The sequence below is a fragment of the Lutjanus erythropterus genome, chromosome 24 (genome assembly GCF_056507025.1).
Source record: "Lutjanus erythropterus isolate fLutEry1 chromosome 24, fLutEry1.hap2, whole genome shotgun sequence".
Taxonomy (NCBI): Eukaryota; Metazoa; Chordata; class Actinopteri; order Lutjaniformes; family Lutjanidae; genus Lutjanus; species Lutjanus erythropterus.
This window is the reverse complement of record NC_139340.1, coordinates 17,768,174-17,791,651: the sequence shown is the minus strand read 5'-3', so window position 1 is coordinate 17,791,651 and position 23,478 is coordinate 17,768,174. Positions and strand designations below refer to the sequence as shown.

Genomic DNA, 23,478 nt, shown 5'->3' with positions numbered 1-23,478 from the left:
GTACCGTACATTTTATGTACCAGTAGACATCTGTCCACCACAGCAGACATATCTATGTCTCCATCTAAGTGAATTCTTGCTACTGTGCATGTATGCAAACGTATGGAAAGGTATGTGTCTAAAGTTCTCCACTGGTTTTAGAGAAACTAAACCAAGTGCACAGTGGAGAGTTGAGCAGGGTCCTGGAGTTCGGAGCGTACCCGTCTCGTTCACAAACAACAAATGAAGGAACTGAGATTATCAGAAAGATTTTCTGTGCCAACATAACAAGGATAATTTGTGCAAAAAGCCTGTAAAATATCAGTGATTACACCTTTGATGAGCAGAAACAGCTCTTCACTCCAGCTCTGTTACACGCCAGACAAAAGTTTTAGATACCGTCTGTTTAGGTTCCATGTTGGTGCTCCTCTCTGCTAGACTGTCATTAAATACCTCATACAACGCTACTTCAAATAATCCAAACTATCCCTTTAAAGGCAACAACAATTACATTAAAATGGTCAAAAACTGAGCAGAATTAGGTGGGAGGTTTGATAAATTAAGTTCAGAAGTTGAAGAGTAATGCATTAATCCAGCTGAGGTGTCACTGGTTGTAGAAACTTAATTCTGCTGTGCGTCCAGAGCGTGCAGTGACTTTACTGGTGCATAGTTATGGAGGAGGTGCTATGAATCAGTCATGTTCGACAGACAGACGATGAACGGAGCGTTTGTGGTTTGGCTAAAGTGACAAGTTAAACGTTGATGCATTCGATTTGGCAACAGCAGCGACCGCAGCGCTGAATGTTGTAAAAGAATGAAGCTGTGGGATACTGTAAACGTCTAATGTGTAGGAGTGCATGTGAGACCGGACGCGACGAGAGCGCTCCGATATGGCACAGGCTGGAGAACGTGAAGGTACCGGCTGCAGCGGTGGAGTAAATGAAGAGACACATTATTCTGTGAATGTACCTGTTGGTTCAGTGATGAGCAGCTAAAGTGAGACAGCGAGAAATGTCCAGGCGTCTTGTCCGCCGACCCTTTAAGTTTGAAATAAAACTGACGACAGCGGGACAGCGTCATACAGCCAGACCTCTGGCCAATCAGCTGTGAGCTTCTTGCCTCGCAGCAGGGTGACGCTCTTCAAATGCACCACTCCGCCGTCACTGCTTCAAGTGAAGTGGTGTCATGGCAGAAAGTTTCTCATCATCGTCCAACAAGTGAACCGTGTTCACAGCTTCAACACTGAAAAACTGCTTTCCTCTGAGCAGATAATTCCTGATTTAATTAATAGTTTAGTTGATTTTAAGGCTGCAAACAGGCCTGGTGAACTCAAACTGATTTAAAAATTGATTAATTAATTAATAACTGCACCTCTAGTTTAAACTGAATGAATGGACATGCAAAAAGAAAAAACCCCTGCGCAGGTTTTAAATATCAATTTAGAATTTAAATGTCAACGTTATGAATTAAGTTTTGAAGCTTCATCTATTTGGTACAACCCTAAAATCCAAAAAATCAACTAATGGCTTAATCTACCAACTGTTTTGACTCGAGTTGATTCACTTCTGTATTTTCGTTCTCTTAAATTCTTGCAGGGCTTCTGCGTTATTTCTGCAGAATGACTTATCTGAACTGTTGTATTTCAAGAGCTACAAAAGTCATGACTGGATTTGAAAGTCCAGTTAAATATTTTGCTCAGCAGTCAGAGATTTATTTGTGCAACCTTTCCAGAATGTGAGCTGCTTCAACAACTGCAGTACCACTAATGTACCGGAAAGTAAGCAGGTTTCTTCACAGCTAATCCACCTCTGATCTGCCACGACGAGAGTTCGACCAGAGTGATCAGTGAATACTTTGAGAAGCAGAGGAGGAAATGGTGCATTTGAAGAGAAAAATCATCTGGACCCTGAAGCAGGAGTACCAACCGCTGTCTGAGAACAGAAGTCTGAAGGATATTTGGTTACCAGGTAGAGCAGGCTGACAAACCAAATGGGCTGAAGTGAGATCAGGACGCTCACCAGGAGTCCCTGTTACAGAAAAGGCAGAAACGGACCGATCGGCTGGATTTGGGTTAACGGTGTGAAGGCAGTTAATCTGGGAGGCAAAACAACACTGAGACCAGCGGAGATCATCCGTGAACTCGAGACTCACTCCTGCACTGCGTTTAAAAAACAGAAAAGGCACACGGCGAAGATGGGAGAGGAAGAGGAGGAACGGTAGTTTACAGACAGCAAAAGCAGAAAGACAAAACAAGATCAGAAGAGGACGAGGGATGAGGGTGGGTGAGTGAAACCGTTTTCAGGGAGTGTTCTCTGCAGCTGGGATTTTAGTTTCGTCTATAGCAGCGGGCCCAGGTCGTCACCGTCGCTCTGGGTTTTGGCAGGAGACTACATTCTGGGGTCGGGTCAGCGAGATGGGAGGGGGGGTGCAGGGCCACTCGACAGTCAGACATCACCTCCTGTAGGTCCACAACGCCGACGCTATCCCACTCCATCACGTTTGAAGAGAGAAACCGTACAAACATAAAAAAGTTTTCAAAGAGTCGTTTTTCATCGCTGCAGGAGGAGGAAGTGCTCCTCCTCTGAGAAATTAAGGTGCAACTTGCGGAGAAAAATAAAATAAAAACGTCCTTTATGGCAGTCTCATACAAACAGAGACAGGAGGAGCAGGTACCTGCCCCCCTCCCTCCCCTACCCTCCCCCCCCAACACATCCCCACCGTCTTCCAGCCACTTCCTCCTGGTCCAATGTGATTTTAGCGTGGAGGTGAAGAGGGCGGGGTCAGAGGCAGGGACGCCCAATCAGGTAAGGCCGTGTCTGGCAGTTCGGCAGGCAGGCGAGAGGGAGGTGTGGGGGGGCGGTTAAAGGTTCAGGGGTGGAGGTTAATGTACAAAGATGTGCCTCAGTAGCTCATCAGCAGATGGCCGCTGCTTGGTCTCTACAAAGATGCGTTTGAGGAACTCTCGGCAGTGGTCTGACACATGCGCAGGTAGCACAGGGTTGGTGGGCTGGGTGGCGATCTTAAAGATGGCTGCCATTGCCTCAAACTCCGCCCACGGCGGTCGCTGTGTCAGCATCTCCACTACGGTGCAGCCAACACTCCTAAAGACAAATTAACAGTTTTTTAAGGAATGAAATTCAAATTCAAAACACTTATGAAACATTACATTAACCTGTCAGAAAAAAAGAGCCTAAGCACCATTTCACTCAATTACACTGATGGAAGAAGAAGAAGAAGAAGAAGAAGAAGAAGAAGAAGAAGAAGAAGAAGCTCATCACTCCATGTAAGGTGTAATATCAAAAGCCAGGACTTGTGTGTGTGTGTGTGTGTGTGTGTGTGTGTGTGTGTGTGTGTGTGTGTGTGTGTGTGTGTGTGTGTGTGTGTGTGTGTGGTCTCACCAGATGTCAGCCTTCCTGCCGTAGCCCTCACCACTGATCACTTCTGGGCTCATCCAGTAGGGGGTGCCGGTCACGGACATGATGCCTGTTCCTGACAGACAGATGGTCTGCAGCCGTCGGCTGGCTCCGAAGTCTCCCAGCTTCACGTTACCCACCGAGTCACGAAGGATGTTGGCCCCTAAACAAAGAAGAGGAAATGTCATCCTCTATATGCAGCTTTCCACCTTTATATGAAGTTTGAGCATTTTGAGATTCACCAAAACACAGCAGCAGTTAAAATCAAAATAAAATGTATAGTCCAGCTCACCTTTGATGTCTCTGTGGACAATCATGTTGCTGTGCAGGTAGGAAACCCCCTCCAGGATCTGCCTGGTGTAGCGACGCGTTACGTTTTCCGTCAGCGCTCCATATGACTTCAGCTGGTCCTTAATGGAGCCCTTAGAGTCACAAAAACGAAAAACTAATTTTGATACACATTTGTGTAAAAACACAAATACCGGCAGCTATATCCTTATCAGATTTTTGTTATTACTCTTAAGTACTATTATTATTATAATTTACTGATGTAGAAAATCGTGTCTGTGGCTTCAATACATGAAAGAAACATGGTGAAATGTGGTCTCTCGACTCACTGAGCTACAAAAAACATTTACATTAATTCAACTTCACAGTGAAAAGTAAATGAGCACTCACGCCCGGCATGTACTCCATGAAGATGGAGAGCGTTCGCTCCATTGTGTCTCGCAGACAGCCGTAGTACTGGACAATACGCTCGTGGCACAAGTTCTTCAGGAGCTGGATTTCACACTCCAACGCGCTCACCTCCTACAGGACAGACGAAAAAAAAAAAATCTCAAACTTTCATCTTTTTCTGCTGTGCTTTTTTCCTGCAGGTTTCAACAAGTTAAATATGAGACGCTTTAATATCATTATCATTATCAATACAAGTTAAGACCCATGGACAAAATTGAAAGGTTGTGCAGAATTTACAAGGAAGGTTGAATTTGTGTTAATCACAACATTGCAGTTTGCTGGAGGGGACTGGCAGTTAAGACATTTTAGGTCCTAAAATTCTCATTATTATCTCACCTTGCTTGTCTCCGGACTCTCTGGGTCAAACTGCACCTGTTTGACTGCCAGTTCCCGTCCAGTATCAGCATCATAGCAGAGAAAAACCCGTCCAAAGGCACCCTGCCCCAGGAGCTTTCCAAGCCGCCAGTTGGTCGGGGCGCGTGGAGCTGGACACGTCACACAAACATCAGATACAATTAAATCATGGAAAAAAGGACTAAGAGGCTTTGTGCCAATAAAATTGACATCAGACTCACAGCGGCTGGGTGGACTGATGTCCATTACAGACAGGGTCGGGGCAGCAGTCGGGTTGGGATTGGGTTCGATGTCACTGCCCCTTCGTGGCCTCCTGGTGGGCCCCGGGGCTTCCTCTAGGTCGGGGGTGAAGACGCTGCTGCCGCTGCTGGTGCTGGGCGACTGCTCAGTCGGGCTGAAGCTGACCGGCGAGCGGAAGCCATGAACCTGCGTTCGCCGAGCCCGAGGGAAGGTCTTCCTCCCTGCCGAGCAGAGGAAGAGGAGGAGAAACGATCAGGGGTGTGACAACAGAATCATACAGCTGTAATGCAAAGATACTCATATTACTCACCATCGCTGTAATCCTGAAGGCCAAAGGGAATACCGTATCGTCGAGGGTATGTTCCACCTTTCCCTGACTTCTCAAAAACTGGGATGTCATACTCTAGAGAGGAAGACGAAGACCAGAGAGAGTTTTTATCTTCTTTTTCATTCATGAGCTATTAAAATGGTTCTTGATATGTTTTTAAACATTTACCTGGAAAGTCCTGGTGGTTGTCTGGGTAGCTCTGTGCTCGGGGCATCCTGGACTTCGGGTAGTCGCTGCACAACATGAAAACAAATCCATGAAACAACACAATATTTTTTTTTCCACAATCTTGTGTCTGTTCTCAGTAAAGCATGTTCATTTTTAATCATAAAGAGTGGTTTTAGCAGAGTTTACAAAAGCTTTATTATGTAGGAAAATAAAACTATTCTGATCTGATTATCAGCAGATATTTAATATTTAATGAGTCTTATCCCTAATTATTTACAACAATCAATCATAAATATAAACCCTATCTGATGTTCCATTAAGTATAATGTTGCATGAATAAAATATTGACGTCCTGACCTGTCCAATGGGCTGTCTAAAGAGGGACAACTTCCAGATGCTGAGTTTTCTGGACTGCTCATGGACAGTGGGTCCAGCATCTAAAGAAAAAAAAGGAGGAAACTCAGAAAAGGAAACTCACATACTTTTAAAGAGCTGGATTTTTTTTTGATTGGTTTGTGGCAATAATTGTGTAATTTTTGTAACACAAACGTACCCCATTAAAGCACAATACAGGAAACAGGGAGAAGAGGGAAAAAATTAACTAAAATCTATCATGTTTAGCTTTTTTTTTAAGTAAAGGCCATTCAACTGGCTTAACTTTAGCAGCCAAATACATAACTCCAACGATGGTTTTCCAATAAAATAGCTGGTGGAAAATCAAACCTACCGGCCACAAGATTTCAGCACATTTTAGCTTGGCTTTGGCATGACAACTTCTACAAGATGATTAAAATCAGACCATCTAATCCATCATAGCTCTTCCCCATTATAATGAAAACAAAAGTCAATATTCCTGAGTGCTGGTACCTGGTCCATGCTCTCAGGAATGAACTCTCCCTCGCTGTTGATGCTGGTGAAGGAGCCATTCCTCGCCACCTGCTGGAGCGCGTCGGGAATATATCCTGGAGGAGGGGAGCTGCGGTCTGTCGAATGGGAGCCTGGGGTCGGTTAGTGACAGCATAGAGAGAAATATTTTGTTTTAACAGTGTGATAGGGGCAAGATGTTTTGCATTTATTTTAAGAATTCTGAGTTTATATCAAAGAGCTAGCATCATGCCTGTGTATCTCCATCTGAAACGATTTTGCAGCAGTCTAACAATGAGACATTACACACCTATCAAAGCCAGCATACTCTTCTTGTCAGCAACCCTGAATCCCGTGTTGTCCAGTTCCTCGTGGGACGGCAAGAGGTCCATATTGGAGGAAGAGTTCTGGAGAAACAGACCAACAAGACAGGCTGCTTACAAATCAGCACAACACAGAAAGGAAAGTCAGGAGACATCTTAACTTTGTTTTGCACCCTGTTCTTCACTTTAATTTTGCATGCCAAGATCATCTTCAAAAGGACAGAAAATGCAGTTTCAGAGGTACAGCTGACTTCAAATTTCCAGTGGAAGATATGTTTACTTGCAGTGTTTTCTTTTTTTGTACTATTCTGTAACACACAGAAAAACAAAGCTGCTGTGATGCCATTAAATAAGTCAGATAAAGGCTCTTGCAGGCAGAAAAATTTCCTTATACATACATCATCATGAAACATATAAAATAGCTTCATTAAAAAGGCTCTGAGGATATTACATTGTGTAGAGGTTTGTTCCCTGTTGTTTGACTGAATGTGGGAGGTGCTGACCTGAGAGGAGCTCTGGAGCACCAAGAGGATCTTCAGGCTCTTCATGTGAACGCTGCGATCCAGCAGCTCCACGGCCTTGTCCAGGTCGTCCTGAGTGGTCAGTGGAATCACCAACTGCAAGAAGAAAAAGAAACTTTAGAGCAGATTCATACATTTCCTTTATATTTAATTCAATATCAGTAATTTAAAAAAGTGCAGGTCTGTGAAGTCTTATAGCCTCCAGACCTCGTTGTTGGTGTAGTGAAGATCCATCGTCTGACCGAAAGCCACTTTAGCTTTCGACTTCAGGTCGTCCAGCTTGACCGGTCGAGGGAACTGCAAGATCCTACAGAGGAGGAGAAGAGAGGTGAGAGGTGAGAGGTGAGAGGTCAGAGGTCAGCAGGGCACTGCTGCAGCTCTGCACTGACAACATTAAAGTGGTGAACCTGAACCTAGTCTCACCTCTTCTCCCCTTTGAACTCGAACTTCACTCTGACATCGTTCTGTTGGAAAAGACACTCAGTTCAGCAACAGACAAACAGTTTTTACAAGAATAAGACAGGTGAGGGATTAACGTTTCACTGAGCAGTGTTTGCCCTGTTGATCTGATTTTTTAACTCTACTTCACCTCTATAACATGTTTTCTTTTAGACTAAAAGAAGGTTTTTTTTCTAGAGCAGCAACAATAATGTTTATGATGTTCAGATACACAAAAATTACAACCTTTGTTAATAAAATTCAATAGGTTTAAAATACATTTAAGAGCCTGCAGTACCTTGTTTGAAAAAATAAAAAACATAATACACAATATTTTATCAAGATATTTCTAAAATCCAACACCAACCACAAAACAGTGACTGAACCAGTGCATTTTATTTTCTTATATTTTTCTAAGTAGAATCCCTGTTTTTATAAACTGCAGAAACAGCAGCTTAACTTCATCAGCATCAGCATCATGTTTATCTCTAATGGAGGATTTACCTGGTTCTTGGGGGAGGAGGCTTTGGGTTTGCCCAGGTCCGACAGGAACATGGCAGGACGGCTGGAGCGGTGCAGTTCGGCCAAGTCCTGCATGATTGAGTTCAGCGCCTCCTGCTCATCTGAGACACAATGAGACTTCAGTTTATTTAACAGATTTTATTCATAAAAACTGAGCAAACAAAGGCTGAAAGAAGAAAATGATTTCTTAAGCAAAACTGGACAAAAACGCATACTTGTACACTTTTCATTTTTACATAGATATGGTTTGTGTGTCTTGATTTCTTAGGTTGATTTGATGTAAACTCTAACACAAGTATCGAAACTGTTCTTCACAATAATAAATATCATCACTGAGTAGGACTCAACAGCATTTTCTGCTGTTCTCGTGCAAAGTTTAAACATTTACTAGCATGTTATGTGCCACTTACATTGAAGTACATAACACAAGGGATTACTGTGAGGCAAAGACGTCAAAGAAACTCTTCCAAGGGGGAAAAAAAAAACAACCATTCCTCGGATTTGTAGGTCTGACAAAAGACGAAGGAACTGGCTTACTGCCAAACAGTAACACTATCTTAAAACATACACACACACACACACACACATACCCATCATCATGGCACGGCGATTGACCCAGGAGGCCAGGAAAGAGGATTCTCCCATCAAAGGGATTCCTTTCTCCTGCAACAGCAAAAGGACAACATAAATCCTGATCGGGACACAAGTTAGAGCCTGAAGCTGCTGAGTGAGCAGCAGATCTGTAAACAGTCACTCTGAGCCAGAGGACCCATCGTCTATACAGGGGAGGAGAGAGTTAATTATCACAGTGACTGGAAAACTCTGGTACACTGCTTTTTAAACCATAATATCTGCTGAAGTAGAGGGAAAACTGATGGAAGTTGTCTGATTAGCATTCATTCAGCGGGATCTCAGACTAACTGTCCTACTGTCAATGTCAGGTGTCTCCAAAACTATTTTAGGGAAAAAAAAAAATCAGATTTAGTAATGTCTTTATTACATTATAACTATTCAAACAATTAGTTAATTGATCAAATTTTACAAGAATTTTTCTGCGACCATTTTGATGAGGATGATCATACAGTTCAGGGCTGCACAATTATATATCATAAAAAAAATCATATTGCAATTATTTTGACTGATACTGCGATAGCGATATGATTCACATTTAGTAGGAATAATCATTTTTGCATCACAACTTTCATTTTCACTAAAATAAAAACTAAAAACATCAAGATGATGTGACATTTGTTGGGGTCGGAAACAAAAAAACATGCTCTCTAATATCTAAAGAACAAGCTTTGTAGGTCAGGAAATCTTTGCAGCACTAAAGTACACAACAATGCTGTTTTGAACATTGTGCAGCCCTAGTACAGTCAGGTGATTGTCTGATATTTTGCCATACCTTTTATACATCAGGAGGCAGCTTTTTTTTAATGTCACAAATCAGTGAGCAAGACTGATTAAAAGGAATATTGGGTTTTTATACGTATTAATTTGCTACAATACCCGAAACAGACATTCCTTTGCTGATTATTTTTCAGTTGATTTTTCAAAACATTTCTTGATCATGATACACTCAGGTGCCAGTTTATTAGATCTGTGTAGCTAAAAATAAGTCTGATAAGCAGCCATGCAATAAATCCTAAGGTCACAAAGTTCAGTTGGTAACTGACACTGTTTTATAGAGATGCTGACTCAAATTTATGGTGATTTTGGAGGCTGCAATTTATGGTGTTGTTCAAGTGAACTAGGTTGTGTTATACTGACTTTAATTATCCATTATTTGAAAAACTCACAGGAAATACTAGGACTGGGCAATATGGCCTATAAATAATGTCTCAATATTTTCAGGATATTTCACGTTAAAGGATGCATATCTTTATATACACATTTCCTACAAAATTACATCCTATAAATTCTGAAATGGTGCAAACTTTGTGATGATCTCATAAAATATGATGTATTACTGTGGATTGAATTAGGAATGGAAGGGAATCTAGGGATGACTATTTGTGCTTTCATCAACTATTAGAACAGTGAGATTTTTAAGTAATAATCAGTTATGTGGATATAATGACTACTTGATTACAGGCAAAACATAGAATTGTCTGGTAAATTCAGAAAATTACATAATTTTCCCATAATACAGCCTTTAAAACCAGGAAAAAGACAACACTTAGGATGATATCTAGTCTCATGTCATGATATCGATATAACAACACTGCAATAACACTGATAACCATGATAATTTTGGTCTTAATATTCAGTAATATTACATTATTATATTGTGAAAGTAATACTGCTGAAAAAGCAAAAATAACTCCTGCATTAAACAAGATAAAAGTATTAGAAGAAAACTGCACAAACAATATTAAAAGTAAAAGTACACATGCAGAAATATCCCCTTCTGAGTGCTATTTTAAACAATAGCAACAGTATGCATTGTTTAATTAATATTATTAACACAGAAATGTGAACGCATCATATTGTTCTTAACCTGCAAGGTAATCAGTAACTACAGATATAAGAATTCACTGATAATAAAAGTATTAATTGATTGGAACTATTCCAATAACATCGTCAAGGAAATGCTCGCAGTTATCAATAAATATAGTCCCCTGGGTTTCTTCTGCTCAATCATCATTAGATACCATAATGTTTTAGTTATTGGTGTGAAGTCGTGATGTTACCATGCAACACTACAGACAGAGGCTTTGTATCATGAGACTGAGTCTGGTAAATTTAAGTCTGGACAGTCAAGATGGCCTCTGCTGATGAGGAGCTGATCAAATATTGCTGATGAGTCTGTGATCATGATCACCATCTCTGATTGATCACTGTCTGCAAGTGACGTAAAATCTGACAACCACATCACGTTGATGAGAGTGGGCTGAGACATTAACATTAGCTTAGCATTTAACATTTTTCCAGCAAATAACGTCCTTTGCAAAGCGATCCAATGTCACTGGTCACAGCAAAGTTGATACCAACAACACTGCCACTATTATGGCCTCCTGTGGTAGATAATTAGCTTTAAATTAAGTTGCTAGCGTTAGCTGACTAGCTCCGCAAGCTAAAACCGACTAACAACTGTTGCTAGCCATTATGACATTACAAGCTACGCCAAAACGTGCTTAATGAATAATGTGGCATATTGAGATAGAACCAAAACACACAGTTAGCGACACATTTCTAGCTGATAAGAGAAGCTAGGTGGCTAATGCTAGCCTAGAGTTCCGTGTACATCTAGTTAGCTGTCAGGCCAGGGAAGTTGTCAAGCTAAGCTAATGCTAAAGTTGACTAGCTGCACAAGCTCACCTGCACTGTACGGCCGTAAAAAGCAGCCATTAAACGATCAAATGAAGGGTTTGAAGCAAACCGTTTCATCTTTATTATCTCACCTGGTGGTTGGTTGGATCTATATTCACTTCCTCATCCACAGGGCCGGTGACAGGAGCCCCGGGCCCCGCGGAGAGCCGCTGGAGGAAGCAGAAGTTTGGCAGTCCGCTCCCAACTTCACTCGAGTCCTGCTGGGCCACGACGACGAGGCCCGACGGCTGTCAGCTTAGCCCACTCGATCCCTCCAGGCAGAAAAATGACAAGATAACGGTTTATCCAACAATGTATCTCCCTGTCTGAGCGGTAATAAAAAAGCAAAGTTAGTCGACAGCCTTCATTTTGTTGCACTTTGCAAGCTGGTTGACGGTAGCTTCGCTCGCTGTTGGCCCCCTGCTGCGTCAAGTTAGCCGGTGAGGAACCAATGGCTACCGGAAGTGTAGATATTTTTCTGACAAAGTAAAAGCACAAACTGTCTTGCGAGTGGAAACCCTCCAGTCACGTTATGTCGTATTTAATGTTGACAGTTAATAACCGGAAATGTTACATTTCATTTTGATGTACTTGACAGGTCTTAACCCTCCAACCTCGTTGGAAGAGTCCAACAAAAACATAACCTGTGATGTCAGAGAGATGTATTGGTTTCCTGGATCACGATTGAAACCTGTCATGTATTTACATTTGATAGGTTTTATATTATTTGCCATTACAGAGCATATGTGGGGCCATTTTCACTATTCAACATCAGAACATTTGCTCCTACAACCTTCTTGTCAGGAAATAAATTATGCAATCAGAGTTATTGAAGTGTTTGTTCGTGTCGATAAATAAGTGCCGTATGTAACCACACCTCCAAAATCTGGCAGCTACTTGTAGTCCATAAATTGATTATAAATATTTTATTACATTATTATGATCATAGATTCTAGCTGGACTTTTATATGTAGCCATTCCCCCCAAAATAAAATGATTCTAGGTTATTTAATTATGAATCTATAAAAATAAATAAATAAAATAGACACCAGAAATGCTTTAAAAATGGTTAAAATCGAAATGAACCAAATTGTAGACCATCATTTGTGTGTTTTAAAGAACGATCAAACAATGCAGTGCATAGTTTCCAACATTAGACCATATTTACTGTAAATGTTTATCAGGTAGTAATCTAGCAATCTATGAATATATGAATAAATTAATAAAAACATATAATGACAGCATTTTCAGTGGACTTAACTTACCTGTAACTCGTAAAATTCAAACCATAAATCATTTTGTAATAAGCATATAAAAATAATTGCAAAACAAAGAAATATCCAAGTTTAACAAATAATAATTTAATTTTATGCAAAACTATGAAGGTGTCAATTTCTTAATAGCGTGCTTCTATTTTTACACGTTACTGCATGACTTTGAATCTGTACAAAATATACATGTCACGATGCCTTATCGCGCCAGAAGGATTCTTATTTTGAAAGAAACGTTTCACTACGTCACATCCGCTTGATGTTGAATTCTCATAACATCAAGCTAGAGCTGCGGCTGGAGGCTAACGCTACATCTATTGTATTTTTCACCACAGATACGGAGGAGAAACATGTCAGATACGGTAAGATATAAACTTAAAAGAGTCTTTATTGTTTATACTGTATAGGAAATTATAAATGAGCCTGATCAGTGTTTTTGTGACTGCTACCTCGTATTTGGTTATTTAATATGCTAACTGTTAGCTCATGAAGCTTCAGGCCCAGAAACCACTGCTTGTTTAGTTAGCCGTTTAGCTTTGCAGCTAACTTCGGTTATTGTGCATTTTCAAAGTTCATCTGTGTAACAACAAGCGATAGTCTCATTTTGAAACCGAAACAGTCTCATGTGTGAGAACTTGATTTGACCAAAGCGGCGCAATGAAGCCTTCGGGCCTATTTGAACTGTAAGTGGCTTTTAAATGTTTCTGCTGCTGCTTAACTTTTTTGTTATTTTGTTGATTTTTAGGAGACAAAACCGTCCAGCCAAGACGGGGGAGACAAGAAGGACGGAGAGTACATAAAATTGAAAGTGATTGGTCAGGTAGGTGTGTCTCGGCGAGCTTATCCTAAACATATAAAGTACTAAACATTAGTTATTGATTAATAAATTGTCCCACAGCAACAAATGTGTTCAACATGAGTGTATTGATACTGTTTAACATAACTGATTTTCTACTTACTCAAGATTTTCTATTGATTGATCCAGAGCATATTTGTACTCATGCAAATGTTTTGTGCAGGTTGTTCTATATAAATGGTACAGTTATAGAGATGCCACCCAAAAGTGGTCCACATAATTAGAACTGCAGGGATTAGTTATCACCCCCTAAATTATTCACCAACTATATTGATAAATTATTAATTGTTTTTAGTATTTTTTTTTTTTAAGAAAACAAATATCCAAAAATACAGATTTCACCATCTCAATTGTGAATGTTTTCTGGTTTCTTTAGTCCTTTATGTCAGTAAACTGAATATTTCTAGGTTGTTAACAAGATATTTGAGGACTTCACCTTGGGCTTTGGGAGACTCTGATCAAGATTTCTCACCTTTTCATGGACTGAACAACTAATTGATTAATATAGAAAATGATCAACAGGTTAATTGCTAATGAAATAATCATTATTTGCAGTCCCAGATATGATAGTTGATTACTCGTGTGATAAAAAGATATTTCTCACAATAAATTCAGGGCAACAATTTGTATTTACACAGTAGTGACATTTATCTGATCCAATACAATTTTGATCAGTTAAATTAAATCTGGGCTTTGTGAATTAAAATTTAATGTCAGTTACAATATCCATCCCTACCTACAAAAAAGAATGTTTGATTGTGCACTCAATGGTTATTTGACTGTCTAAAATTTTAGAACCAACATGCTACATGATGTTTATGTGCTACATGTTTATCTTTGGGGGAAGTTCAATTTTAGCTGGTGTAAGGAAAGATGTCAGCTCTATCTACAGTCCTTTACACAGATTCTGAGCTTTCATTATCTGAATATATATTATTGAAACTGTATTACACTGTATTACATCGTTATTGTTTTTTTTTTACTAGTTATTATTATAAGTAGTATTACAGTTCCCAGTAGGTGATTTGGTTTTAATCAGATACCACATGCTTCTTACAGTAACAGCGATGTTACAGAAATGTTGTCACCTTGTTGAACCATGTTGTCATGATGTTTCCTCTGCTTCTCCTCATCACTTTCTCTTTGTGCCCACAGGACAGCAGTGAAATCCACTTTAAGGTGAAAATGACGACACATCTGAAGAAGCTGAAGGAGTCTTACAGCCAGAGACAGGTATGAGGAAAGAGGGGAAGTGCATCAGCTGCTCCCTGTCACTGACGGACAGAAGTTTGATTCCCAGCCATAAACAAAGCACAGAGAAATAACTCACTTTTTAAATAAGAGATAATGAACCAGAGGATTCACAGGCTAGCTTTTTTTTAGAAGCTCAGCTCCAATAGGACAAGAGGTTGTTATTTCTGATTGGTGTGTGTCGATGTGTTTCTTGCAGGGTGTCCCGGCGAGCACGCTACGGTTTCTGTTTGAAGGACAGAGAATCGCAGACAACCAAACTCCAAAAGAGGTAAACTTGTGTCTCTCTCATCCTTTGTCTTTTCTATTAATCCATCATGTTGTCTGTTTCTTCAAAGTCGTACAAGTATGTTATTTTATATGTTTTAATTTTTTTTTTTTATTATGACCAACAGGATTATCCAGGTATATTTTATGGGCATGACAAGGACTGCTGAGAGTTTAGGGGATATTTATTTATACTACTGCAATTTTGCAGTAGCATAAATCTGGACCAATTTATAGACACATTACAGCCCTGAAATATAAACTTAAATGGACAAATGTAAATATTAATAAACGTTCCAGCATTGACAAAAATTGCAGGATGAGATACTGCATGTTTAATTCTGCAGATGTAAATAAAAGAATAGGGGTGAAATGCTCATTTAGGGGCTTGTCATATTTTGGGAAATTAATACCGAAGATGATTAAAATAGAAAAAGAATATGGTAAGAAGGAAAATCTTAAGGTGTTTACTCTGTTACTAAAACACATCTCTCCTCTGCTCTGTGTTCATGTCAGCTGGGGATGGAGGACGAGGACGTCATCGAGGTTTATCAAGAACAGACCGGCGGACTTTGGAATGATTAAACCTCCCACATTTCTAAATCTTTTGGTTTTTTTTCTTATTTTGTATTTTATTTTGTATGTATGTACGTATTTTGGTTCCGTTTCAAACCATCTGGATCAAAACTGACTCTATCAGGGCTTCCATGTGCGAGGGCAGGGAGGTGAGCGGACCGAAGTTAGGACGAGGAAAAGGACAAGCAGGTCTCTGGTTCTCTGAAGTGCAGGGATGCTCATATTGTTGACCCAAGCAATAGCATTCAACGTGAGTGTTGCACCTAAATTCACACTGACAGACATCTTGTTTTTGTTTGTTTTTTTTGTGTCGTCTCTTAATAATCCATGTCAACAAACAATCTGTATTAAAGGAATAGTTCATCCAAAAAGGAAAATGTTCATCTAATCACACTTATTGCAGCCACAAGACGAGTGAGGTTATCACGAGACAATATCAACTTTGTACAGCATTTTTCTTGGATTATAAAACTGGAAAGAAATGACAGTAAAATGTCTTCAAACAGCCAATCCTTTAACAGCTGTACTTATGGTCCAAAAAGTTCATTATTTAGTTGTTCATCTTGTAGATTTTTTAGCAATTACTCTGCACCTGTTTTGGAAAATTTTACCAAACAGTTTTCAACAGCTGAAATCAAATTTTACATGATGTGACGTTCTGACTGTTGTTTGACTTTTAGTCAAAAGACGAGGCAGCTTACAGGCGAAACCTCAGATGCAGTTTTGGATTTTTGACCTGCCAAAAACAAACTCTTCCAGCCTTTAAAGGCATAGTTTTGTTTTTTGAAGTGGCTTTGGTTGAGGTCCTCTCAGTAGTCTGTGTGTGACCTACAGTAGATGCACACAATAACACAAACAAACTGCCAGATCAAGGCAGGGGTGGACCAGCAACCTCTGTGCTCTGTGAGGTAAAATTATTGTTTTTGTCAAGGGAGTGTGCTGGCTTTGAAGAATGCGATATTTGGCTTATATAACAGCGGTTTCCCATCAGTAAAAGCTGTCCTGACAAGAAGGTAAAACGGTGAAAATATTCTTAGGGTAAATTTCTCATACAGCCCCACTTTAAAAAACCCAAACTATCCCTTTAAGTTTGAGGAGGCTGATGCAAAACTGTGCCAGCTGAGCAGATAATGTCACAAATATGTTTTTGGATTGACCATTCCTTTAAATCTGGCATGTATTTCTCTTGTACAGGACATTGAGAAACGGGTTTGCTTGAACACTTGTTAGTTTTGTTGACAGAGGAGTTTGGTACACCAAGTCAGAGATGAACTTATCTGCACCCGAGGCAGTTTCATTCCACGGATCTTCTGTTTAACATTCAGGGCATTTAGCAGACATTCTTACCAGAGAGAGGCTTCACTTTGACACAGTATGTACTCATAAACAGCTGGATTACTGGACAGTCTCAATACCACAAAAGGACTCTGTCAACATTTGTTTCTGTAGATTTGAATAATTTGCATTTAGAGCCTCTGTGTGCCATGTTTGAAGAACTGCACCCTCCTGAAATTGTAAAATGATCACAGTAATTGACCTGATACAGTAATATTTGAGATTTTAAACATTTTTAAATGATAATTGTGCTTTACTTGTATATGTTGTATTCAGTATTAGAGTGTGTTTGAATGATATGTCATATGTATCTCCAGTGTCGTCTTTTTATTTATATTTGAGGGATTCATTCTGTAGTGATATATCTAAATATATACCCATTATTGAAATATTTCACTCGCTGACAGTCATGCAGTATTTTAAACTGAGAAGATTCTTTCCTCCAGCAGTCTGTTGAAGGAAAAATAGTCATCTACAAACAGTGACACGTGATACTGTGCCGTCAGCGCTTGTTTATAAAGCTTTTGTTTTTGGAATAAAACTCTTAATCTGTGTTCTGTATGAAGTTCCTCAAGAAGGTTAAGATTGTCAGCAGCCCCAAACAGTGTCAGCTTTGGAATTAGTGAGATAGAGATATATTTGCATGATGGAGATGCTCAACTCCTGAAGGATGAAATAACCAACAAAAAATGTGGTTATTTCACTCTTCAAACACTCAAATTGTCATGTTAAAGCTGCAGTGTATGATGGTTAAACCACACCTCTGGGTTGCTTGTGCATATGTATATGAAGTCAGGAGCATGTCAGCTGTGTCTACTGCCATCCCAAAATAATAAAAGCAATTTTCAAGGAAATAATTACCCTCTTTCTCTCTAAATGAGAGGAAGCAGTAATCTGTTACCCAGAGGTGTATGCAATAAAAAAAAATATGAAAACTGTCCTTAGAAGTAAAATATTTCCCTCAATTGGATTTTCTCTTTCCTTAGTGCGTCAGTGAACGGCTCGGGTGAACTCCACCCAAACCCCCAGACAGACAGACAGACAGACAGACAGGCAGACAGACAGACAGGAGGGCAGGAAGAGCTGTGATTTGAGCCATAACACTGATCTCAGTGAGGTGAAGGGACTGTTCATCATTAGAGGAACATTGATACAGATGGTTTGAAATTCTGGAGATGAGCTTTTTGCTTTTTTTGAATAAAATATTTAAGAAAGAAAATGCACTGTTTTGTGTATTTTATTAAGTATTTTTTCTTTTTACTCTATCTGTGATAATTGTAAATGTTTCAGTGTGAAAGTGCATCCAACTGATACAGATTCTCATTAAAGAAATGAGACTGCGTGACAACAGACTGTAGGCTACATGAGACAGGATGGCACCTATTTATTTACTTAAAATCTGAAAACATATTTGGACAAATGTTCTCTAAGTTACTGTCATTTTGCCTTCTTTATAATTTTGAACTACTTACTCGGAAGAAAACAACTTAATTTTCACATTTGATCTTTAGTTTTATTGCAGAGATGTGAGTCTTAAGTTTGGCTAAATGATCTTGCACTTAATTTTTTGATACACCTCATACCAAAAGTGTCACAACATGTGAAGACCTCCAAAGAATATGAGTGTGTTGGTGTTGTTTCTCCCACCTTAGTGTGGCTCCTCAGATGTTGACTGAGAGGAAAGTAGCTGGAAAACAATTTACATCACTGTATTTTTACCGATGTTTATTTACAGTGCAATATATAAGGTTTCATGACAGGTGACCAGTAAAGAGCTGAGGGACACCATCAAGATAAAGAATATAAAATATACAGGAAGAGGACAAAAAGGAAAGACGTTTTTACACCAAATAACACAAAAAAAGGCCAAAATTATGCATCTGTATACAAAATAATAGTTCTGAGAGAAAAAAAAACAAATCAGTAAAAGATTTTTCATTCCAAATAAGAAACAAAATCACCAAATTCCAGACACTTTAGCTCAGCACAAATGGTTATTATAAATTGTTCACAACACAATAAAATATACACAATATTGCATAGCAATACAATATGTCATGTCTGATATAGTCTGATGAGGAAGTGGTTGTCTCTGAGGTATGACAAAATAAAAAAAACCAATTTCTTCTTTCATCTGCTGCAGTTCACTGTTTACTACAACAGCATTCAGCTTTAAATTAAATATTTAGGGACTTGATATAAATGGTGAAAAAGAGCAGATGACATTATAGTGAGACTGTAGTTATAAATATTGTTCTATGGATCATTTATGGCTGACATTTTAACACACAGTAGCTTCCTTTAGTAGTTGCAGCTTTCAGTCTGTAAATTTAATTTTAGCTGATATTTTTCACATCAAATCTAAAAAAAACCAAACCACAAATCTGCTGTTAATAAAGTTATGTTAATAAAACTCACCCTGGCAGTCTGAGGCGCTGGCGTTAAGTTTATTTTGCTCAGAAGAGATGAGTCATTCATTTCTTCCTCCCCCAGAACTTAAATTTCAATGAGTCACAGCGAATAATGACGGAGCTGTAGCTCAGTGTTTCTGACTTGCTGAATAAATCAGTGTTAGAAACACATCACCAGCCAGATGTTGACTTAAATCTACCTTGCTTTGATAAATATTTACGTAAACAACTTTTCAACTTTCTTCCTGTTAATCTCAGTTTGTAACTAAAACCTTTTGTATTTATTTATTCAGATTAGTTTCCTCTGTGAATTCTGAGTCTTTCCCAAACCACCAACCAGTGGTGACCAACTTTTTTCCTCCTTTTTTTTTTAATCACTGAGTAAACAGACGACCCCAAATTGGATCAAAATAAGTTTTATTGATATTTTTAGGAACATTTTACACAATTCTGTCTGTATTTGTTATTTTTGTTTTTATTTTTCAACAAGCATACATACTTAATAGGCTAATTTGACAAATTCAGTGTTTTCCTCTCTCTGATGCTTGGCCATTGTTCTAGTAGCTCTTTAAATCTGTACTTTTCTATGCAAGATGTGACTGTTTAGCAGAGAGTGAAGGCTCTGTGAATATAGTTCAGGACTTCATCATGCCCCCATCCTGTCAGATTTGATAGATTATTAGAATTTTTATAAATTAAATAATAATCTAAACTTTAAGAAGAACTATTTTATTTAATTTTCCTCACAATCATGAATGGAATCTTGAGATATAGGTCCACTAATTTTTTTTTCTTTAAGTTTTCTTACATCCCTTAAATGAACAACACCTCTCAACCCCTGTGATGCCTTAGCAATCTGTAGTAGAGGCCAGGACCCATATATTGGGATCCAGAACTCCAGAACTCTGTCTCATGGCCAGCAGGGGGCGACTCCAGTGGTTGCAAAGAGAAGTCTAATTGTATAGAATTCTATGAGAAAATTGTCCTACTTCTGCCCTGATCAATGACCTCAGTAAACAGTTTCCTAATGAGTTTATGGTCTGAAGTCTTCTTCAGTACAGCATGATGTTCATTTTGTAAATCATGGTCCTAGACAGATCATAAAGCGGGGTATGCTGTAGGGCGTGTCTGCCTTATGATTGACAAATCTCCCTGTCGAACTGCTATGACATGCATTTCTCTAGTTAGATATTTCAGTTGGTCGAGTTGATTGTATTCTTGCTGCAAACAAGGAAGCAAACAAGGTACAGTACTTGTACTTGTGTAAAAAAAAAAAAAGACTTTTGTAGAAGCAAAAGTACTGATTGAACTTCTTAACTCAAGGAGAAGTGAAAAAAATTATGCAAAATTTAAAAAAAATCAATAATTCCCTTTAAATGCATTAAGACTAAAGTAAACATCCTTTTCTGAAAATCTGCAGCGCAGAAAGTACAGATATTTGTGATAAAATGTAGGGAGTGCAGGTTGAAAGTTGTCAGAAGAATAAATACTTGAGTGAAGCACAGATACCTGTAAGTACAGTAGGTGTCTGTGATTTTCTTGGCGATCACAGCCCACTTGTTTTGTCCCACAGACAGACCCAAACAGATCAATCTTTGGCAAACTTGTAGCTTTCAAAAGGTAGCTACAAACCAAACAGTGTCCCAAACAAGCTGATCACAAGTGTTCATGAGATACAAACACTGGGTTATCTAACCCCCTAGAGCTTGCTACAGCCCCCTGGTGGTCAGGTTGTCCAGGTAAGTCCACCTGGTTTTTGGGCTGAAGCCTCACTGGAATCTTGTACATACAGAAAATAATCCCTGAGACAATCATCAGGACCGTCCCCACGATCCCAACCCCAATGCCAGACCCCACGTGTTGAGAATCAGGAGCATGGGGCATTTCAAACTCAGAGGGGAAGTTTATGGTCTGATTGGTGACCACCGAGCTCAGGTTCCAGAGGAGAGGTATGAGCGACATCACGGCAGCCAACAGGCATAGCACACCAGTGGTGACGAATGCCACACGGGTTAGCGAGGTCTTCTCCATCCCAAAGTAGATGTTCCTCAAGGCATAAACACCACCAGCGTTCCCACACAGCCCCACGAGCAGAGACAGGAGCATGAGAACTTGACCTGCCGCGATCTCTGGTGGCGTGAAGGCCTCGGTCAGGCTGATGTACTTGCAGTGCATGACCCTAAAGCCAGGGGACACCAGGGTGTGGCTGTTGAAGCAGGCCCGCCAGACGCCCACCCAGGCCACCCCTGAGCTGATGACGTCGCTGTCAGACACCAGCCAAACCCTCCACTGGATGAGTCCAAGGGCCACAGCAGTGAGTGTCCAGCCCACGCAGCCCACCCAGAGGGCAACGAGCTGAGCGTGGGCAGTGTGAGCCAGGTAGGTCATAGCAGTAGAGCCACGATCGAGCCACAGATTACCAAGAAAGTCCTGATCCCAGCCAGACTGGGGATCAGAGCCAAGTGGAAGGTGTATCCTCTCCAAGAGTCATGTTGCCGAGATCTCTGCAGCCCATTCACCGTCTTGCTCCTTTTTACTCCCTCTCCTCCTTGCAGGCCGTCTTTTTTTCCTGACGCTTGCTTCTTGTCACCGGAGTTACCTGGTAAACAATCACTTGCAGTTCCCTCTGAGAGGACAGAAATACAGACACGTGCTTCACTAGGGAAAACAAACTTCAGTGGAGCAGCAGCACAAAAGACAAAAGAGCACAATGGTGTGACTTGCAAGACAACATTATAACATGCTAAATGTGAAGCATGCTAATACATGTTAAAATGCTAACATCCCAAACATAAAAGATAATTTTATTATGCAACTATTTTCATGATAATAAGCTAACGAGTTAAATACACCATTTTTAGGCTACAAACAAACTGAAGGCAGGCTTCAGGAAACAAAGGGTCTGTTCCCAGGGTTCTATGTTCTCAGTGACCTGTATTCCCTGTGGTCTGCACTCCCAGGGTCCTGTATTCCCACTGGGAACATGTTCCCTGGGTGAAAGGTTCCCAGGGTCCTATGCTCCTAAGGGCCTATGTCCTGAGGATCTTATGGGTTAGCATAGAACATGGGACCTGAGCAACTTCACACCAACTTTGTCCCAGAAGTGTGCGATTCAGATGGAAACTTTTTAATAATACAACTAATCTTTAAGCTTCTCAACATGGCCGATGCCTAACAATCAAGCGTTGTGACCCTCAATGGTGGGAAAACATCTCAGTTGCCTCCAGGTGCAGTTTTATTGGATGATGATTTATTGATATTTGGTTTAAATGACGCTAATCTAATGTGCTCATTGCACTGCAGAACGTGTTTGTTTACCACCTTCTGTTGTTTGATTTTCATAAAAGTATGAGAGTTACAAAGCTGTTAAACAGCCAGACAAACGCACAACTATATTTTATTTCTTTCTCTTGGTTTGCTGTCACTGCTTTTTATACATCAGCTAATTTGTTTTATTTTATATCTTCACCTCCAGGAGAAGAATTTTTATTTATTTTATTTATTTTGTGTGTGTGTGTGTGTGTGTGTGTGTGTGTGTGTGTGTGTGTGTGTGTGTGTGTGTGTGTGTGTGTTACAGTTGTTTTGTTTTTTTTAGCTTGATCATGACACACAAATGATAATAAAGTGTATTTTTATGATATTGTTCAGACAGTGTTGCCATATTACTGAAACCACAAGAGACTATCGGATACTTGCCAAACAACAAACCAAAAAAAATGAATAAGTATCTTATTATCTTAATTATCATATTGGTTATTATAATACACTGCAAGCTAAATATTTTATTTCCTATGCAAGTATGCAGCATTATTCAATGACTGAAAGCAGCATAAGAGGAAACTTGACAAACATTTTGAAGAATATGGAATAAAATTATGTTTATCGTTACATCACTTTCCCTCAGTCTATGATGACTTTTGTGTAGCAATGAGAAAACCCTGATCAAAAACATCAGAGGACTCATAACTGCAATTATTTCTTATCAGTTTCATTACTTCAAATGTAAAAATGTGAATCTTAACGAAAAATACTGAATCTTTCTGCTGTCCAAAACAGTTTGCAAATAAACCTACTGCAAAATTAACTTATTTCATTAAAAAAAGAGTTAAATCTGACATCTTGCTTGTATCACATTAAATATTTCTCATAACTTCAGTTCAGAGGTCAAACCCTGAATTTTACATACCTGAGTGTCGTTTTGTTGAGCACCTTGTGACCCGTCTTCAAACTCTGAAACTAGGAAACAGACTGAAACCCTTCAGTGGGATGGGTCTTTTTTTTATCTACAGACGCAACAAAACACTTCCTCAT

General features: G+C 39.6%; 3 protein-coding genes across 3 annotated transcripts; 1 reads left to right on the top strand and 2 right to left on the bottom strand.

Annotated features, from left to right (window-relative positions):
* Positions 1-1,463: 1,463 nt before the first annotated feature.
* map3k2 (mitogen-activated protein kinase kinase kinase 2) lies at positions 1,464-11,675 on the bottom strand. Its single transcript, XM_084713870.1, has 17 exons — positions 11,293-11,675; positions 8,479-8,551; positions 7,871-7,989; positions 7,352-7,392; positions 7,136-7,235; positions 6,911-7,024; positions 6,395-6,491; positions 6,088-6,218; positions 5,578-5,657; positions 5,221-5,285; positions 5,035-5,127; positions 4,706-4,945; positions 4,467-4,615; positions 4,071-4,202; positions 3,685-3,814; positions 3,378-3,555; positions 1,464-3,080 (listed from the first exon to the last, which is right to left on the bottom strand). The coding sequence occupies exons 2-17, from the start codon at positions 8,531-8,533 to the stop codon at positions 2,861-2,863; spliced, it is 1,944 nt and encodes a 647-aa protein (XP_084569996.1). The 5' UTR covers positions 8,534-8,551; positions 11,293-11,675; the 3' UTR covers positions 1,464-2,860.
* Positions 11,676-12,683: 1,008 nt separating this feature from the next.
* On the top strand, positions 12,684-15,465 carry sumo1 (small ubiquitin like modifier 1). Its single transcript, XM_084713692.1, has 5 exons — positions 12,684-12,833; positions 13,217-13,291; positions 14,483-14,560; positions 14,778-14,849; positions 15,362-15,465. The coding sequence occupies exons 1-5, from the start codon at positions 12,822-12,824 to the stop codon at positions 15,428-15,430; spliced, it is 306 nt and encodes a 101-aa protein (XP_084569818.1). The 5' UTR covers positions 12,684-12,821; the 3' UTR covers positions 15,431-15,465.
* A 4,943-nt stretch (positions 15,466-20,408) lies between these two features.
* LOC146304946 (claudin-34-like) lies at positions 20,409-22,602 on the bottom strand. Its single transcript, XM_084713702.1, has one exon. It carries the CDS (start codon positions 21,553-21,555, stop codon positions 20,824-20,826), a length of 732 nt encoding a protein of 243 aa, XP_084569828.1. The 5' UTR covers positions 21,556-22,602; the 3' UTR covers positions 20,409-20,823.
* Positions 22,603-23,478: the final 876 nt, after the last annotated feature.

What these genes read in the sequence shown, in the direction of transcription:
- sumo1 (XM_084713692.1), top strand. An exon ending in AATTGAAAGTGATTGGTCAG is followed by an intron (nt 13,292 to 14,482) that starts GTAGGTGTGTCT and finishes TTGTGCCCACAG; the next exon opens with GACAGCAGTGAAATCCACTT. An exon ending in ACAACCAAACTCCAAAAGAG is followed by an intron (nt 14,850 to 15,361) that starts GTAAACTTGTGT and finishes TGTTCATGTCAG; the next exon opens with CTGGGGATGGAGGACGAGGA.
- LOC146304946 (XM_084713702.1), bottom strand. Translation starts at nt 21,555, where the DNA reads ATGACCTACCTGGCTCACACTGCCCACGCTCAGCTCGTTGCCCTCTGG.
- map3k2 (XM_084713870.1), bottom strand. Translation starts at nt 8,533, where the DNA reads ATGGGAGAATCCTCTTTCCTGGCCTCCTGGGTCAATCGCCGTGCCATG. An exon ending in GAGTATGCTGGCTTTGATAG is followed by an intron (nt 6,219 to 6,394) that starts GTGTGTAATGTC and finishes AACCGACCCCAG; the next exon opens with GCTCCCATTCGACAGACCGC. An exon ending in CAACCACCAGGACTTTCCAG is followed by an intron (nt 5,128 to 5,220) that starts GTAAATGTTTAA and finishes CTTCCTCTCTAG; the next exon opens with AGTATGACATCCCAGTTTTT.